General features: G+C 36.4%; 1 protein-coding gene across 2 annotated transcripts; it reads left to right on the top strand.

The window, feature by feature from the left end:
* The first annotated feature begins 1,320 nt into the window (after positions 1-1,320).
* On the top strand, positions 1,321-18,454 carry LOC581147 (isocitrate dehydrogenase [NADP] cytoplasmic). 2 transcript variants are annotated; one of them, XM_775028.5, is made up of 10 exons: positions 1,321-1,452; positions 2,674-2,713; positions 4,360-4,466; positions 6,649-6,735; positions 9,264-9,424; positions 9,787-10,001; positions 13,405-13,625; positions 14,383-14,523; positions 14,882-15,044; positions 16,754-18,454. In XM_775028.5, exons 1-10 carry the CDS (start codon positions 1,437-1,439, stop codon positions 16,830-16,832), a joined length of 1,230 nt encoding a protein of 409 aa, XP_780121.2. In that variant the 5' UTR covers positions 1,321-1,436; the 3' UTR covers positions 16,833-18,454. The 2 variants fall into 2 exon arrangements, with proteins under 2 accessions (XP_780121.2, XP_030848542.1); XM_030992682.1 differs by lacking the exons at positions 14,882-15,044; positions 16,754-18,454 and adding an exon at positions 14,757-14,842.
* Positions 18,455-18,918: the final 464 nt, after the last annotated feature.

Raw genomic sequence — 18,918 nt, 5'->3', positions numbered from 1 at the left:
TTTATAAATTAAGTTCTTTTGTCCCACAAGAAATTTTGCTTATTTTGTATTCTACTTTAATTTTGCCTTATCTCAATTATGGAGTGCTGGCATGGGGGAAGTCATTGAAAACACAATTAGATAAGATTTGTGTTGCCCAAAAGAGGGTGATTAGAGTTGTTTTTAATGCGAGCTATCGTGCTCATACTAGTGTTTTGTTCTATAGTAATAAGCTTTTGAAGGTTGAAGACATTTACTTTATACAGTTAGGCGCAATTATGTATGGTTTTGAAAATGGTACTCTCCCAAATGCGTTAGTACAAATATTTCGAAAGAACAATCAAATTCATAGCTATAATACAAGGCAGGCAACTGCACTTCATATTCCACGTGTAAGAACTGCTTTTGCTCTGAAGACGCTGGCTTGTACTGGTCCCAAATTTTGGAACTCACTTCCTATCAATGTAACTAGATCTGTCAGTGTCTTTGTTTTTAAACGCAAATTGAAATTACATTTATTGAGTAACTATGTCGACAATTAACGTAAAAATTATATCACCAGAAATGATATTAGGTAATAATTTGTCAATTGTTATCGATAACGTGCATTATCTTTTTTTGTTGTTGTTATGTTTGATTATTCAATATAAATGTCAGCATTTCACATTCTCTCTCTCCCCCCCACCCCCTCCTCTCTTCTATTTTTCTTTTTCTTTACACCAAATATCATTTCCCCCTATATACATATAACTTTCTTCTTTCTCTGTTTTTCTCTGTTTTGTTTTGTTTTTCTCGTTCCAGTTTGCTTTTTTCCTCTCGATTCCTTTGTATATATTTTCATCCTCTCCTTTTCAAATTTCAAGCTATCCCTTTTGTAAATATTTCCCCCATATTTAATCATGTGTAGTTTTGATAACTTTGAAACATTTGTCAAAAGTGAAACATTGATGGATTATTTTATATGGGGACCTTGCTCTTACAAGCCCAGCTTTTCTATAAGGTACGTCTCCACTTTCTTTCATTTGGATTATATATCGACTTAAAATTGCACTTAAATTGTTTTTTCTTATGCTGTTTTTTATTCTATTATTATATGTAAAAATGTTGTGAAAGAAAGAAATAAAATGAACCTTGAACCTTGATTACATAACGAAGATTTCCTCTTTCATTGAATACATTTCTGAAAGTCACCTTCTGGGACACACCCACAAATTTAGAGTGAATACCAGTCGTTTTTTAAAACTATATAAATTATGTACGCTGTTGCACACGCGAAGAGTCTGCTTCGGCGCATGGTGTCCACTCTATGCTTGGGCGTACGTTTACAATCTTCGATCATTCGATCTTTTTGCTCTAGATATAGCTGCCGTGTAGTGAATCAGAACGTTCTTCACTCAAAGTCACTCGTTAGTCAAGCATTTTTGTGACTGTATCGCAATATTCCAAGAAATATCACCATGTCTAAGATTCAAGGTAAGGGATTACACATTTTTACGAAACATTTCCAGCTCGTTAGAATAAAAAGAAAAGGGCAAGATTAAGAGAACAACTCGAGACTCAATCGAGGCCCTGGATAGCTGGATTGAAAAGGACGGGAGCGTGAGTCCAAAGCCAAGGCCGGGGAAGGTTCGGGCGGAAATGTAGATTGAGAGCGGCGCGGCAGGGCTATGAAATGTATGTGTACGGCTTTCATTCAATTCAGTTGACTGGGTTTGGCCGAAAACATTAGTCTCTGATATCGATGGTTGTTCCGCTGAGACTAGATCTAGTCTATTCTATGTCTAGCTCCAGCTGTGCTGAGCTGACCGCCTGAGAGACTTACTGAATACTACTAGATCAGATGTACTATGGAGAAAGTTGACAAATGTTTTATTGTCTTCAGATCCATTACCATAATGCATGGCCCTTCAGAGGAATTAGTCTATTAATAATTTATCGCACTTTCTTTGGTTTTTTGTACAGTCATGATTCAATGGCTAATCGGCCTCGTTACTGTGAGGCCCCAGGAAAAAACGGTGTCGATCAGCTATTTAGTGCCCTTTTGTGAGGCATTAATCCTCATTATTGTCAGTTATGACTTAGGACGTATCTATAATCTAGGTCCCCTAGTTCATTAGCATACTAATAGTAGCACACACATGCAGTGATGCAAAACATATAGATTCTTGCCATTTACAATATAGAATCTAGTCTATAGACTATTATTCAATAAAATCTGAAAATGTAGAAATGTATATCTAGGCCCTAGATCTACTATTATTTAGAAATCGTTGTCAAAATCATTCCATAAATTGGGGGTACAACAAATTATTGCACCTTTATGACGTACAGTGTACATCTAAATATGTGCATCCAACATTGATGTTTAATTTTTTTTTTAAAATGTTTTCAAACAGAGAATTTGATTGGAACTGTAAATGCTGTTAGTCTTGTGTGATTAATTTTTCCCACTGAGCAACCATAAATCATATTTGCAGGTTCTTAGAATCGCATTTCACGCAATTCAGCCTGTTTAAAACTTGCATCATAAGTCATGCTTATATCATGGTGGGTGTAAATATTCGCGGATACAGACTTTAGCTCTAAAACCATGAAAATTAAAACACCGCAAATATTACCTCGTTAACAGTATTGTATATTGGCCCTGGTACAGAAATTAGCTCTCACAAATGTGCTTTTACTTTGATTTTTCAGGAGGAACCGTTGTTGAGATGCAAGGAGATGAGATGACAAGGTATTTAAATATAACACTAATATTTTCATTCATGTCTTGATTCCAAATATTGCCTGTGGGAAGGGGGGGGGGGGGGAGGTTAAGGTCACTCTTGTACACAAGTGCTACCCACAGTGTCCATCAACCTCTGAAATGGACCCTAATGGGGTATCGCACCTTTTCTGAAATGACCCAAAGGGCGTGTGTTTCAAACCAGGGTCACCTAAGTCAGTTTATAGGTGAAGCCAGAGAGCTGATCAAGCGAAGGTGCTGCTAGACCAACTCACATCACCCTATCTGCTTGAAAAAAACACCCCTTTTTAAGGAAAATGTCCATGAGGCCATATATATCTGAAAAAGACACCCTTTAGGCGCATTTTCTAGACGCGGTGTGTAGCCAGTCATGTTGGGATGGGGGGGGGGGGGGGGGGGGGAGGGGAGAAGTAGCTCATACCTTAAATTCACAAGTTTAAAAAGTCCCCCTCCCCCCTCCCTGTGAAACAAAAATTGACAAATGCATCTGTGCAGACTGGTCACTTGTAGTTTTAATATTGCAATGCTTTTATTTTTTTTCTTTATCTCTCTCTCTTCCTTTAAAGAAAAAACCTGTTGATGATACGTGACATTGTATCAGAACATTGGATTTCATTTATTCCTTTGCTCTTCTCAAATATTACCCAATACATGCAGTATTCTAAGTCAAAGTCTAAAGCAGTACTCAAGAAGAACACTAAATTATTATATGAATGCTAGTTTTTGTGTGTTCTCACTCGTACATGTCTGATCAAAGGTAGTGTTTACATTAGTCTTTATCTCCTTGACATTGTGCTTAGTAACGTTCCAGGGTTATCCTGGTACGCCTGGTATTGATTACAGGTAAACATGGTACAAGGTGACATTCACTCATGTATCTTGTACAGTGAGAATAGAGAAGAAGTATATTGAGAATAAGGATTAGTGAACAGCATGTTCATAGGTTTTGAGGCCTCTATGGAAGTTTCATCTATGAAGATTATTCTCAAATTCTATTTTTGGCCAATGAGAATGTACTAATTCTCTCTCTATTTTGAGAGTGTACTAGTACTTTTCCTTTGCCATTCTGACCTAGTTTTATGAAGTAAGATTTTGTTATCATTAACATGTTATTTACATTATGAACAATTAAAAATGGAACCATAATTTTGAAATTGTAAAATTTATTGCATTTGTTTTTCCTAGTTTCTGTACCCGTGTTTAGACTTTGTGACATAGGTAGTCAATATGTTCATATAGAGAGTTCATTTACCCATCATTTCTAATGACCTGCAACTACATGTACATGTTCATGTATAGTAAACATGTATACCTGCAATTAACAGTGTGAACAAAATCATTAGAACCTATAAGTAGGGCCATTGATTGGACAATGTAGCATTCTGAGGTCTCTTTGCATGCATTTTACTACATGCAATAAAATATGCTCAGTGTAAATGAACCTCTACCTTCTCTCTTTCTCTCTCATGCTCTGTGTGTGATGTCTGTCTGTCTCAATTTCTCTCATGCTCTGTGTGTGATGTCTGTCTGTCTCCCCCTCTCTCTCTCTCTCTTTCTCTCTCTCTATCTCTCTCTTTCTCTCTCTCTCTCTCACGCTCTCTCTCTCTCTCTCTCTCTCTCTCTCTGTATATCAGGATCATATGGGATGACATCAAAGAGAAGCTCATCCTTCCATTCATTGATCTCAACATACAGAGTTATGATCTCAGCATTCAGAATAGGGATGCTACGGATGATAAAGGTAAGATTAATTTGCTTCAAACCCTTTCTTAAGACTCATAAACACAAACTTAAGGGCCCAAATTCACAAAGGAGGTTTAAAATTAACCCATGGTTTAAAGCCTCATTTACATAACCCATAGTTAATGCCTTCTGGCTCTGAACAAATGATATTGTCTTGAACATGTTTGCACTGATAATGGCTGGTCCTTCAGGTCAACCAAGCATGCAAGGATGAGATGCAGAGCATTCATTCATTCTGATGATAATCTGTACTGTCTCCTGTGTTGTTCCGCACACACCCCTCAAAGGCTTTGAATGGGCATAGCCCTCAATAGACCTGTCCTCATCAGCTTGAGTTGGCCTAATAGCCCACTATTTCTGATTCACACACACCCCTCAAAGGCTTTGAATGGGCATAGCCCTCAATAGACCTGTCCTCATCAGCTTGAGTTGGCCTAATAGCCCACTATTTCTGATTCACTGAGATTTCAGGAAAAGCAGGCTATTTGGCAGATGAAGACGCAAATAGCTGGCTATCTGCTCGGGAAATCTTCCCAAGATATCTTGGGCTAGTTTGCAAAATAGTCCGCTATTAGTGGGGCCATCTTAACCAGCCCGAAGACTCGCACTATGCGCGAACACTGAGCGAATTTCTTGAGCTCGAGCTTCGAGCTGAAGAAGACGCGATTAGTAACTTTAGACTAATTTCCCAGATCACAAAATAGCGGTCTATTTGGCCAACTCAAGTTGAATAAGACAGGCCTCCTATTAATTCCAAGCTAGGTTCTAGTGTGTACAGGTAGGTGTGAGGGGTGCATGTACGTAGCTGCTTCCTTTTATGTATATTGAATGCTAGTCATACAAAATAATGCAAGCCTTATTGACGTTACCAGTAAGTTTGTAAGATTACCTGCATGTTATTCTCAACAGGAGTAATCTTGAGACATAACAACTTCCGTAACTTGTCTTCTACCTTCAAATTCACTGCATACATACTGATAGGAAACGTAAATGATAACAAAGATAACAAGAGAGGGTATATCTTGACCTCTTTCATTTCCTTATCATTGCACATGAGAAGAGAAAAAGTGGCAGCACAGAATTGTTGCGATTTTCTTTTCATCAACTAAGGTAAAATATTCACCATTATTACCTATATAGGGCATTTTAGCTGCACAATAAAAAGCCATATTATGAAAAAAAGGGAAACATTCTCAGCGGTATATTCCACTCCTTGTCAGTGTGCTTTTATTAAAGTACATATGCACAGTATTGTGTACGGTAGGCGTTAAAGGTACAATGTCCCATTTGCCGGTCAGAAAAAGGAAAAGGTTAAATTCCAATGGCATTTGAAAGACAATACTTATTTAGAACTTACCTGTATAAACAAAAGGGTTTTGAAAATGGCTGTTTGTGGAAAAATAACGACCATTAGTTGTCAAATCAACATAAGTGGTTGCAATCAGCTAAGTAATAGTTTGATTTTCAGACCCATGTTCATGTAGAATGGTTGTATGTTTTGTGCTGCAAAAAGATTAAATCGGTGTAATTTTGGCCATTACAAGTAGTGGGTAATTGATGTAGACAAATGCTCATGTACCTGTTACAGCTCATTTTATGTATGTTATTACCAAAGAAAAACAAGAAGACAGTCAGTCAATCAATAGTGTCTGACTGTGAAGTCTAGAAGGTAAACGGGTTTCCTTGCATAATTTAAATATATGACACTGCTAATGTTTAAATTTCACAGGTAGGACATACAGGTAGATGACATATTCATAATTCCTGCAAAGTTCTACAGAATTTGATGTTGGCTGCAAAAGGGACATACACTGTAGTATCTTTACAGTGTAGGCGCGTTAAAAATTAACATCACAATTACATACCTGCCTGAATAACCTGAAATCAGATGGACCGGCAAACAGATGTGAGGAAAAATCATATTTGATACCAAAATTGTATAATATCATTTGTAAAAAATATGCCTTGTATAGGTAATAATAATTATATTGACAGGGCTTATTTTAGGGCACATCAGAAATAATGACCACGCTAAGACCATATACGACTCCGGGCAATAAGATCTTAGCTTGGTCAATATTTCTGATGTACTCTTTAGCCCAGTCAATATAATATAAATATTCAACCCAATTAATTGATGCACCAGTACTCATGCCATCCTTTGTTTTCTTTGGTTACAGTGACTGTAGAGTGTGCAGAGGCCATCAAGAAGTGTAATGTTGGCATTAAATGTGCTACTATTACCCCTGATGAGAAGAGAGTTGAAGGTAAGATAACTGCAATTATATACAGCTCAAACAAACACCTGTATAGAAAGACCACTTTTCTTGTCTCCTTAATTGTGTGGTCTTTATAGACAGGTTGCACTGTTCAATCATTCAGGGTTTGAATGCCAGTTTTGTACATCTACAAAGTCAATCATAAAGCACTCTTTACACATATTAAACATGTACCATCCTGTAGCTATGAATTACCCATACTTATATGACAAGCATATCATGAATATAAATTCATGAAATCCTTAAACAAACAGAAAATTAGTTACATGGTATCAAACGTTAAAGTTAAAGTTAACGAGCGCAGTTTGAGTTAATAAAGATAAATTGAAACTTGTCCTTCTTCAAAACTAATAGGAACAGGACAAAATATGAATTTTCAAATCTATCTTTGGCACTGCTTGGGTAAAGTTGAATTTGCTACACCTCACTTTAAGGTAGAATTATATATGAACTATTTAATTGTTATTTTTCCTTAAGCGTAGCCAAACTCAAGACCTATATTCATCTTTTGAGTGTCATCTATGCTGGAGAGTAGGCCCCCGGCCTCCACACCATGTCGCATCGTTTAACAATGTTAAATCTGAGATGCACGGCCCTACAGTACATGTTATCAGTGTCTGTGATATGGTGTAATAATGAAGCCCTATTAATTCATATCGTGCCAAGAACACTGTTCTGTGCATGCGCTGGCGTGCCACGCTCACATAATCGGGTTTCTGGTGACTTGCCATGCACATGTAAATTCTCATTCGCTCGCGTGCCGCATAAGTACACACGCTAATTGTTTATGCCTATTGTGCGATGCGCATTGCGTGCACGCATAAATGCTTATCGATTTGTGTGGGGGGTTCATTGTTGTTTTGATTTTGCATGCTTTACATAATTAGTTACATTGGATTTTCCTGAGAAAATTGCGATATTTTATCATCAAATTTGATAGTTTTGATCATGGCCCCTCAGATTGTGTGCGGGAAATGAGACAACGGATTGGTTTGACAACTCACGGATAGTGCTTTTTTACCTTACCAAAATGACAGATTCATGAAATGATATAGGTATTAACAGAAAGAGGGTTATATTTCCTACAACTTTAATATATGAGATGTTATAGTGGATCAAACATAGTAACAATAGTAACAATTTAAACTACACGCAATTGAACCAACCCTAAATTAACTTGGCACACAGGAGATTAGTGGCTGGCACAATAGGGATTAGCACTTTTGCACTGGGTGAATTGAATGGGGGCAGCTTAAAGTTGATATTCTAAGACAATCCCAAATATTGAGATAATTACATCAATAGAAAACTGACAAAAACAAGTTTAGAATGGTGAATTTATGCGAGTAAACTCTACCAAACTATCTAAGTCTGAAACCCGGAAGTGCATGTAGAGTCGGGCCTCTATCCATGACGTCACGAACGGGACTCATGGGCTTAGTGAGAGTGAATGGCAGTGATATCCCTACGTAAATACTATCCTGTCAGAGCTTATATTCGTTGTTGTTAATGAGTGTATTTGATGGATTTTCTGTTTCCATTTGAATGAAGAATAACGAAGCAACATTTTCCAGTTGCTGATTTCTTTTTATATCCTCATATTCACCTATTTGGTAGAGATTTAAGATGAGTTTACTGCTTGGGAAATAATCATGCCCGTATAAATAGGTGGATGCTTTATCTTGTCATTAGAAAAGGTGCAGGAGCAGTTTTGTAAAACGAATATGCCTAGAATTATGATAGTACTTATCATAGATGTGTGTGACTGCCTCAAAAAAGGATACAGTACCAGTTAAACATTTTATGTTGTAAAATATCAAACTTGAACGAGATCCTACAAGCGCGCTTCTTCTATAATATTTTGACAACGTCTAGTGACCGAACGATATTCATCCGCGATTCATGCATGAGCGTTCGTGAAGCGAGCAGAATTGGGAGGTAAGACCAGGCCGCTGCTCTAGGCGCGGCTTGCTTGTGATGGAACGTACGTGCAATTGCAAGAGAATGAAAGCGACGTTACCAGCTAAGAAAAACAACTAACAAAGACTTGCTCCTGACTACCGGTGTCAGAATTGGTAGATCGCACAATAATTGAATGCACAGCATGCTTCCAAAAAGTAAAAATCTTTGATTGACCGGTTTTAACATATTCATTTCCCCCAATAGACTGTAGTGTTATAAAAACCATAAGAAAACAAAAACAAAATTTCTATTTCCAATCATAAATATCTTAATAAACAGACAGACAACTGGCTTGGAAAAGTCAAAGGATTCCTGACTGACCTAAAGGTTCATAATTATGATTGCAGCATGAGCTAAATCCAGGATTTTGTTCCAGAATCTGAAGCAATGTTACAGGGTCACTTTAACACATGACATCAGATTTCATTCTTGAATTGGAATATAAATGGTTATGGAAAACATGTTTTCATTGAAATGTACAAAGAAATGAGTATTAGGATATTGATTGTGGAAATCATATTTCAACTAGTTGTTCCTATTTTTTTCTTGTGTAGAATTCAACCTGAAGAAGATGTGGAAGTCACCTAACGGTACGATCCGAAACATCCTGGGAGGCACCGTGTTCAGGGAAGCTATCATCTGCAAGAACATTCCTCGACTGGTTGTGACATGGAACAAACCTATCGTCATTGGCCGTCATGCTCACGCTGATCAGGTATGAAGAGAGAGAAAGATAGATAGATGGAGAGATAGATAGAGGGAGAGATAGATAGATAGATGGATGGTAGATAGATAGATTGATTGATAGATAGATAGATAGATGGAGAGATAGATAGATGGATACGTTCATGTAGATAGATATGATCGACAGATATATAGGTAGAGGATCAAACCTATTGTCGTTGACGAGGGGATAAAGAGATTTGTAATCTATCTTTCAAAGACCATGATTTCTGTCTAGATTGTCTTAAGGGGTGATGAGGAGGTTTACAATAGTCTATCTTTCAAAGATAATGATTTCTGTTCATCTACAGTGTAAGAATGTCTTGTCTTCTTTCTTCTCTTCTTTCTACCTAGTACCTAGCCACTGACCTTGTCGTACCTGGCAAGGGCAAGATGGAGATGAAGTTCACTCCAGCGGACGGCAGTGAACCTCAAACATTCACCATTCATGACTTCAAAGATGGCGGTGGCGTTGCTATGGGAATGTTTAACACTGATGTCTCCATTACAAACTTTGCTCATTGTTGCTTTCGCTTTTCCCTTGATAGAGGCTATCCTCTCTATCTCAGGTAAGTTTGTACCTTATACTTGTATTATAGTGGGTCTTGATAGGGGCTATCCTCTCTATCTCAGGTAAGTTTGTACCTTATACTTGTATTATAGTGGGTCTTGATAGGGGCTATCCTCTCTATCTCAGGTAAGTTTGTACCTTATACTTGTATTATAGTGGGTCTTGATAGAGGCTATCCTCTCTATCTCAGGTAAGTTTGTACCTTATACTTGTATTATAGTGGGTCTTGATAGGGGCTATCCTCTCTATCTCAGGTAAGTTTGTACCTTATACTTGTATTATAGTGGGTCTTGATAGGGGCTATCCTCTCTATCTCAGGTAAGTTTGTACCTTATACTTGTATTATAGTGGGTCTTGATAGGGGCTATCCTCTCTATCTCAGGTAAGTTTGTACCTTATACTTGTATTATAGTGGGTCTTGATAGGGGCTATCCTCTCTATCTCAGGTAAGTTTGTACCTTATACTTGTATTATAGTGGGTCTTGATAGAGGCTATCCTCTCTATCTCAGGTAAGTTTGTACCTTATACTAGTATTATAGTGGGTCTTGATAGGGGCTATCCTCTCTATCTCAGGTAAGTTTGTACCTTATACTTGTATTATAGTGGGTCTTGATAGGGGCTATCCTCTCTATCTCAGGTAAGTTTGTACCTTATACTTGTATTATAGTGGGTCTTGATAGAGGCTATCCTCTCTATCTCAGGTAAGTTTGTACCTTATACTTGTATTATAGTGGGTCTTGATCGAGGCTATCCTCTCTATCTCAGGTAAGTTTGTACCTTATACTTGTATTATAGTGGGTCTTGATAGGGGCTATCCTCTCTATCTCAGGTAAGTTTGTACCTTATACTTGTATTATAGTGGGTCTTGATAGGGGCTATCCTCTCTATCTCAGGTAAGTTTGTACCTTATACTTGTATTATAGTGGGTCTTGATAGGGGCTATCCTCTCTATCTCAGGTAAGTTTGTACCTTATACTTGTATTATAGTGGGTCTTGATAGGGGCTATCCTCTCTATCTCAGGTAAGTTTGTACCTTATACTTGTATTATAGTGGGTCTTGATAGAGGCTATCCTCTCTATCTCAGGTAAGTTTGTACCTTATACTTGTATTATAGTGGGTCTTGATAGAGGCTATCCTCTCTATCTCAGGTAAGTTTGTACCTTATACTTGTATTATAGTGGGTCTTGATAGGGGCTATCCTCTCTATCTCAGGTAAGTTTGTTCCTTATACTTGTATTATAGTGGGTCTTAAAGGCAACGTTTAACAATGTTAAATCTGAGATGCACGGCCCTACATGTTATCAGTGTCTGTGATATGGTGTAATATTGAAGCCCTAACAAAAATTGCGCTTCAAATGATCATGAAGTGCCTCAAAGAAGTAAAAACCTTTGAATGACTGGTTTTACCATACTAATTTTTCCCCAATAGACTGTAGTGTAATAAAAACCATTAGGAAAGCGAAAAATGAAAGCCCCACTTTTCTACTTGTAGCTACTTGCTCCCTCTATATAGAAAACAAAGCCTAATCGGTGACCATTGGTCCCCCATGATCCTCTTTTTCTTATGTTAATTCAAACTTAATTGAGAGCTGAGTTGATAAGATAACCACCTGTCAGTGACCTCCCTGTGTGGTATAATCCCTTCTAGCCAAACTAGTACAGCCGGCCTTTAAAGGGATCGTTTAACAATGTTAAATCTGAGATGCACGGCCCTACATGTTAACGGTGTCTGTGATATGGTGTAATATTGAAGCCCTAAACAAATTGCATTTCAAAATGATCATGAAGTGCCTAAAAAAAGGAAAAATCTTTGAATGACCTGTTTTTACCATACTCATTTTCCCCAATAGACTGTAGTGTAATAAAATCCATTAGGAAAACAAAAATTGAAATTTTGATTTCCAATCATAAATATCTTGATTATGAGACAGGCGATTGGCTTGTAAAATTCAATGGGATTATAATAACAGCATTAGCTAATTCTAGGATTCTGTTTCAGAATCTGAGGCAATGTTACCGAGTCACTTTTAAGGTACTATGTCCCATTTGCAGGCCCCAAAAATGTAAAGGTTAAATTTCAACGACATTTGAAAGATAACACTAATTTAGAACTACCATTAGTTGTTGAATCGACTTAAAGGTAAAGACCAGTTATGGTCATGCGATTGCATTGTGAAAGAAACGTTGTGGAATCGATCAGAAAAGGTTGATCATCTAGCATCTAGCATCTGCAAGGTTCTGGAATCATCAAAATGATAAGAAATTTGGCCCATTCTTCGTAAAGTTACAAGCACTATACACAGAAAGATGTATATGGGACTACCCTATATCTCTCACAGACCATGAGAGAAACAAATTTACCAAATATATGATTTAGTAGGTGGTTTCCCGGCAAATTTTTTATCATCATGTATTAGTCAAAACATATTCTTTCACATGATTGGTAATGAGAGCTTCCATTTCATTTTTTGAAATTGGGGCATTTCCAATACTGGTCTTTACCTTTAAAGATAAAGGTGAGTTTTGATAATGCGATTGCATTGTGAAAGAAAAGGTGTGGAATGGATGAGAAAAAGTTGATCATGTAGCATGTAAGTATTGGTGTGTACTGCAAGGTGCTGGAGTCATCAAAATCATAATAAATTTGGCCCAGTCTAGGTAAAGTAACAAGCACTGTACACAGAAAGATGTATATGGGACTACACAAATGATGTTGCGGCTAGTACTTGACATTTATTTGTAATCTTGAACATTCAGTGTAAGTTTTGTTTGATTCTGTGAGTATTCATTTTCTTTTTTTTGACCAGAACTCAAGTTTATCTTTAAGAGCTATGGTCTGATTTTCAGACCATTGTACCGAATGGTCGTACGTTTTATGCTGCGCAAAGATTTAATCAGTTTAATTTTGGCCATTACAAGAAGTGGGTTATTGATGTAGACAAGTGCTCATATACCCTTCACAGCTCCAAAGAAATGTGAGGAAAATAATCTAGGAGCATTGTAATGCAACCTCCAATATGTCCTTATACAGTCAAACTTGATTTAGTGACCACCTGTCTATAAAGACCACATTTTTTGTTTCCCTTTCAAATGGTTTCTCATTGAAATGTGTACTAAAGGAACCTGTCTACAAAGACCATTTATTGGGGTTTCCCTTGGGCAGTCGCTATAGACAGGTTTGAATGTATTGTTATTATCTTCATAATTATCAGAATTAGTTAAAATCTGATTTGATGAGTACCTGGCAGGAATTTATTCCTTGAAATCCTGGATTGCTGTATAAACAGCAGCTAGGCTAAAGTCGGGGTAATAATAAATGCGCCTCGGAATAGAATTACCTAGATAGACGCGCTATAGAAATGCCTGTTATTAATATTATTATTTTCTTCTGGTCCTCAGCACCAAGAATACGATTCTAAAGCGTTATGATGGTCGGTTCAAGGACATCTTCCAGGAGATCTATGAGAAGGAATACCGGGCAGATTATGAGGCCAAGAATATCTGGTATGAGCATAGACTCATAGATGACATGGTGGCCTTCGCTATGAAGAATGAAGGTGGATTCGTCTGGGCCTGTAAGAACTATGACGGAGATGTTCAGAGTGACTCCGTAGCACAAGGTATTAATATTTTTTATTCAATCACAGATTGGGATGTGAAGGTATTTCTATTTTCTATTCAATCACAGATTGGGATGTATATTTAGGGTTGTGGGGGAAGGGGGTATCACTCATAGTCACTTATTGTTGTTACGAACATGTTGATGTTTAGACTTTGTGTTCCTGCCAAGTATCCTTGTAACTACATCAAGTGGTCTCTTGCACGGCAACCACATGTAGTAATTAAAGCCATTCTAAAGCCCCAAACTCCCCAAAAATTGATGACAAAATTTTATGTAAATTGTATCATAACGTGAAGTGGGATATCATTCAAAACACACTTCTGCAAAAAGCCACCCCCCCCCCCCCCATCCATAAAAAAAAAAAAAAACTTGTTTGAAGACAAATATTAATAAAAGAAAACATAATTTGGGTTTTCTGTTGTACGCACGAAACCTACAATTTTTGTATTATTTCATCAATATTCAACTTCAATTCGATTTTGAAAATCCTTGTAGAAATGTGTCTTTAATGACATCCTCTTTCACATTATGATCCAATTTAAGTAAAATTTTGCCATCAAATGTCTAGCGAGTTTGGGGCTCCCAACAATTTAGAGGGGCTTTAAGGATGAAAGAACACTAGCTCATGATTTAATCTGATCAGAGACAACTGCGACATTACAGAGCATGAGACATGAGCGCTATACAAGAACCCACTATTATTATTATTATTCAATGTCAATGTAATTATTTGTGCCTTGGTATGTTGATTGTAGGCTATGGATCCCTTGGTATGATGACATCAGTACTGGTCTGCCCTGATGGGAAGACAGTCGAATCAGAAGCTGCTCATGGCACAGTCACAAGACATTATAGAATGCATCAACAAGGCAAAGAAACATCTACTAACTCAGTTGGTAAGTACTATCTCAATGTGTGTTAGGTATGGTGTGTCTTACTACAGTCACAAGACATTATAGAATGCATCAACAAGGCAAAGAAACATCTACTAACTCAGTTGGTAAGTACTATCTCAATGTGGACTTGTGGGCTTTCACATCATGCTAAGTTGAACGATGAATATCTTTATCTCTAGAAGTAACATAACATTGTATCAATAATGTCAATGTTTCTCTTTAATCTTATTCAACTTCCATCTTTGCCTGGACTCAAGGTCTTGCACACAGGGCTAAGTTGAACCATGAATATCTTTATCTCTAGAAGTTACATAACATTGTATCAATAATGTCAATGTTTCTCTTTAATCTTATTCAGCTTCCATCTTTGCCTGGACTCGCGGTCTTGCACACAGGGCCAAGTTGGATAGTAATGAAGCCCTTGCCAAGTTTTCTACAGCCCTAGAAGAAGCCTGTATTGAAACTATAGAGGGGGGTACAATGACCAAAGATCTCGCTATCTGCATCAAGGGAATGGCAAAGTAAGTACCATTTCATTTTTAACACATATTTCTAAAAGGCTTCAAATATCAACTCTTCTTGAAAAACACTGAAAATGGGGATTTCTCTCATTTTTACAATTATCTGATTAAACAATTTATCAGAGTTTCAAAGGAGATCAATGAAAAGTTCTTTGGTGTAAAGTTAACATATATGAATAGTTACAGAGTAATTTTGAAATTTCCCATACTACATGTTCCAATATTAATTTCCCATACTACATGTTTCAATATTAATTTCCCATACTACATGTTCCAATATTAATTTCCCATACTACATGTTCCAATATTAATTTCCCATACTACATGTTCCAATATTAATTTCCCATACTACATGTTCCAATATTAATTTCCCATACTACATGTTCCAATATTAATTAAAAAAAAAATGATTTCTGGCATCCAATTATATTTTAAAATAGGGGCTATTGTTAACAAATATTTTATTTTCTCTGCCACCTCATTCATTCCAATTTTAGAAAGTCAAACTAACTATTATTATTATTTAGTAATTTTAAATTTATTTATTTATTTTTTATTTATTTTTTATTTAAGGGAGTCCTTTGATTGGTAGTCAATATAAAGCGGTTTAACCCTATTTAGCCCGGGCTATTTTAAAACTGCATAGCCTAAAGCCCCCCCCCCCCCATGATCTTGGCTGTGGAACGACTGATCGCCGCAAAAATTTGCATACATGTCAAGTGAAGTGTATAGAATACTATGGTAATTTCAATTTTATGAAAAATTCACTCATTTGCATATTTATGATAATTTATGCAAATAAGGTCATAAAATTCACATTTTTGCCCATGAATCAGACATTATTAATATTTAAGCATTTTTTTCCACTACATATATTTGTTAGATCATTTGGAATAATAATACAACACAAACAATTGAATAACCAGGGTTATTCCTTATGTTATCTATTGTTTTGATAATTTCTTTTGTATTTTATTGTTTTTGTTGTTTTTATTTCATTTCCAACTATAATTCAACTATATTGACCCCAAAATAAACACCTCAACTATAAACAAGACCAAATAACCAATGTTTTATCTCTTTATTTGAAAAATGAGATTTCCATATGTTTTGTACACAAATCACGTAAATGACCGATTTTTGGGCTGACATGCAAAGACAAAAGGACACATGACTTTGTAATGGTAGGTCCGATTTTCAAAAAATTTCTTTCAAAAGATGCGCAAGACTCGAAAGAAAAAAGTCACAACATTTCAGTGCAAGATTTGTATACGTTAAAAAATTATCGCGAAAAATGTCGAGGGGGGGGGGCTTCTAAAACCCCCCCCCCCTCCCCGGGCTAAATAGGGTTAATCATGAATTTCATTTTAATAGGGAGACAAACATTGGCTTTGAAACACCCCTTTTTACATGAAATGGAATGTGTATCTTTAAGATTTGTACAGGGCTAATCATGAATATCTGGTGTTATTACCACTTTGTAAGAATATTTAGAATGACGGTTTCCTAGGGGAGACCAATCAATTATCCTTGACCTATGTGAATGTGTTCTTAAATATTTCAATCCTTCAAACAGAGAATAGATCTCACACAAAATAGTTTCCTCCCAAAGTGTGTTAGTTCTTTGAATACTCCTAATGGGTGACTCATTGAGTTAGTAGCTGATGCAGAAGTTAATCTTTCTTTTCTCTCTCTCTCTCATCTTACAGTGTCACCCGTGCTGACTATGTGAACACCTTTGAATTCATTGAGAAAGTAGCTGAGATTGTTGCTGCTAAGTGTAATTGACTAGTAACCAGCAAACTATGAAAATCTAGTGGCATAATAGGGAGGGGTTCATGTCAATCAGAATAGAAAACATTGTTTGTTTTTTAATTTATTTTTATTAAGGCAGTCATTGTAAAATAATTGTAGATGTAAATCTATTTTTCTGGTGCTGTAATAAAGAGTACACAGTATTTTTATGAAATATCGCATTTAGTATGATAACAGGAACAATAATTACGATTTCAAACAATGAATTGTGTTATTTTTTCAATGGGCTACATTAACAAAGAGATATTTAATGCAAATGAAGCAAGTTGAGATAATTGAAGCTATTTAAACCCTTGATATGCATGTACAATGTTATAATTTGAGTGATTATTGTCTGTGTATTTAGCTCTAGTGACGTTTACTCCAATTGCAATATTGGTTGCCTTGCTGAATCTCTCAAATGCGATATCATATCAGTTGATGCTGCAGTATCTATAAGTACATATACAAAGAGCATAGGCAGAGATACACTTAGTGTACCGACATGCCAAAATACTCTACAAATACAGTTGGTTTTATTAGGGCTATTTCTTGTACGCTTGGTCTTGTAGTTTTTAAAGTAATTGTTTGTGTGTGATTCTTTTTTAATTGTTTTCTTGTTATTTAGTTTACCTAGGCTGTATGTAGTGGAAGGTTCTTTTTAGATATATAATATATATGTATTTGTGCAACAGTAATTAATATTAATAGCTTTCACATTCCTTTAATGTTTCTTAGTCAAATAATGATATGATAACAGCAGTTTGGCATTGGACATTTTAATCAAGTATTCCTGAACATGCTTACTGATGTGTAAATAAATGTACCTGCCACCCCCCTCCCCCTCCCGACATTCCTGTTACCAATTCTCTTTTTAGTTTGTATCATCCATTCAAGTATTTACTTCAGGAAAGTGGTATCACCAATATAACCATTTCTATGGATGATATATCAATTCAGCAAGCAAGCCTGACATCTGTACTGACAAGATTTTGTTTATTGTCTCTACACTTGGTTTTTGTGATTTAAAGAGGGACTCTTTACCATAAGAGAATATTGACCAAGGCATTGAGCTTCCATTTAAACTGTAAATTCATGTATTCATTCTTGTATGTGTATGGATCTTTTGACACAAACATCATTCAGTATGCATTGCTGTATTGTAAAATAGTTGACCAATGTGACATTATGTATTACTCCCATAGCCTGTACTCTTACCATCCCAGTCTATTAGAATTGATTTCATAAATGAAATCCTCTTTGGAGTTAGACTGCTTGAATAAGGTCCTTTCCTGTTGGTATACTTTTAAGGCAGTGTGAGTGAGTGTAAATCTGATAGTTAGAAGGACATTAAAGCCCCTGCAGCTACTTGCGCCCTCTATATAGCAAACGATGCCTAATCGGTACCCGTTGGTCCCCCTTTTCTTATGTTAAATGAGAGCTGAGTTGATGAGATAACCACCTGTCAGTAACCATGCAGGGAGGTCTAATCCCTCAGGGCCAAACTAGTGCAGACAGGCTTTAACACTATGTACGTCATACATTCCTCTCTTACAGTGGTGACAAGTTTACAATATTAAAGAGAAGGTTGAGTTCTGGGAAGAGGTAAACAATAATTTGTGAGCGTTATCATTCTTATTATGCAAGTGTGGAAGAACATGCCTTCATATTCTAAATATGTCATGTAACATCGTAAAACTCGGGGGTGGGATTTTTACGCCACGTGTTTGTGTAGTCCCATATACATCTTTCTGTGTACAGTGTTTGTAACTTTACCAAGACTTGGCCAAATTTCTTATAATTTTGATGATTTCAGAACCTTGCAATACACACAAATTCTTATATGCTAGATGATCAACCTTTTCTGTTCGATTCCACACCGTTTATTTCACAATGCAATCACATGACCAGAACTCAACTTCATCTTTAAGCTTAATGAAGGGGTATGCAAGAACTTCATTGCACAATGAATGCCCAAAGGATAACATTTCATTCTCTTGTTTCCATGATTTTAAAATTTTAAGATTGTAAGATTGTAGATTTCAGATTTTAGATTTCAGATTTTAGATTTCAGATTTTA

The sequence above is a fragment of the Strongylocentrotus purpuratus genome, unplaced genomic scaffold, assembly GCF_000002235.5.
Source record: "Strongylocentrotus purpuratus isolate Spur 01 unplaced genomic scaffold, Spur_5.0 spur5_scaffold_20, whole genome shotgun sequence".
NCBI lineage: Eukaryota > Metazoa > Echinodermata > Echinoidea > Camarodonta > Strongylocentrotidae > Strongylocentrotus > Strongylocentrotus purpuratus.
This window is presented reverse-complemented; position numbering and strand designations above follow the sequence as displayed.

Excerpts from the sequence above, each read along its gene's own strand:
- LOC581147 (XM_775028.5), top strand. Across the intron at positions 9,425-9,786 it reads GTCATGCTCACGCTGATCAG|TACCTAGCCACTGACCTTGT; the intron begins GTATGAAGAGAG and ends CTTTCTACCTAG. Across the intron at positions 10,002-13,404 it reads GGCTATCCTCTCTATCTCAG|CACCAAGAATACGATTCTAA; the intron begins GTAAGTTTGTAC and ends TCTGGTCCTCAG.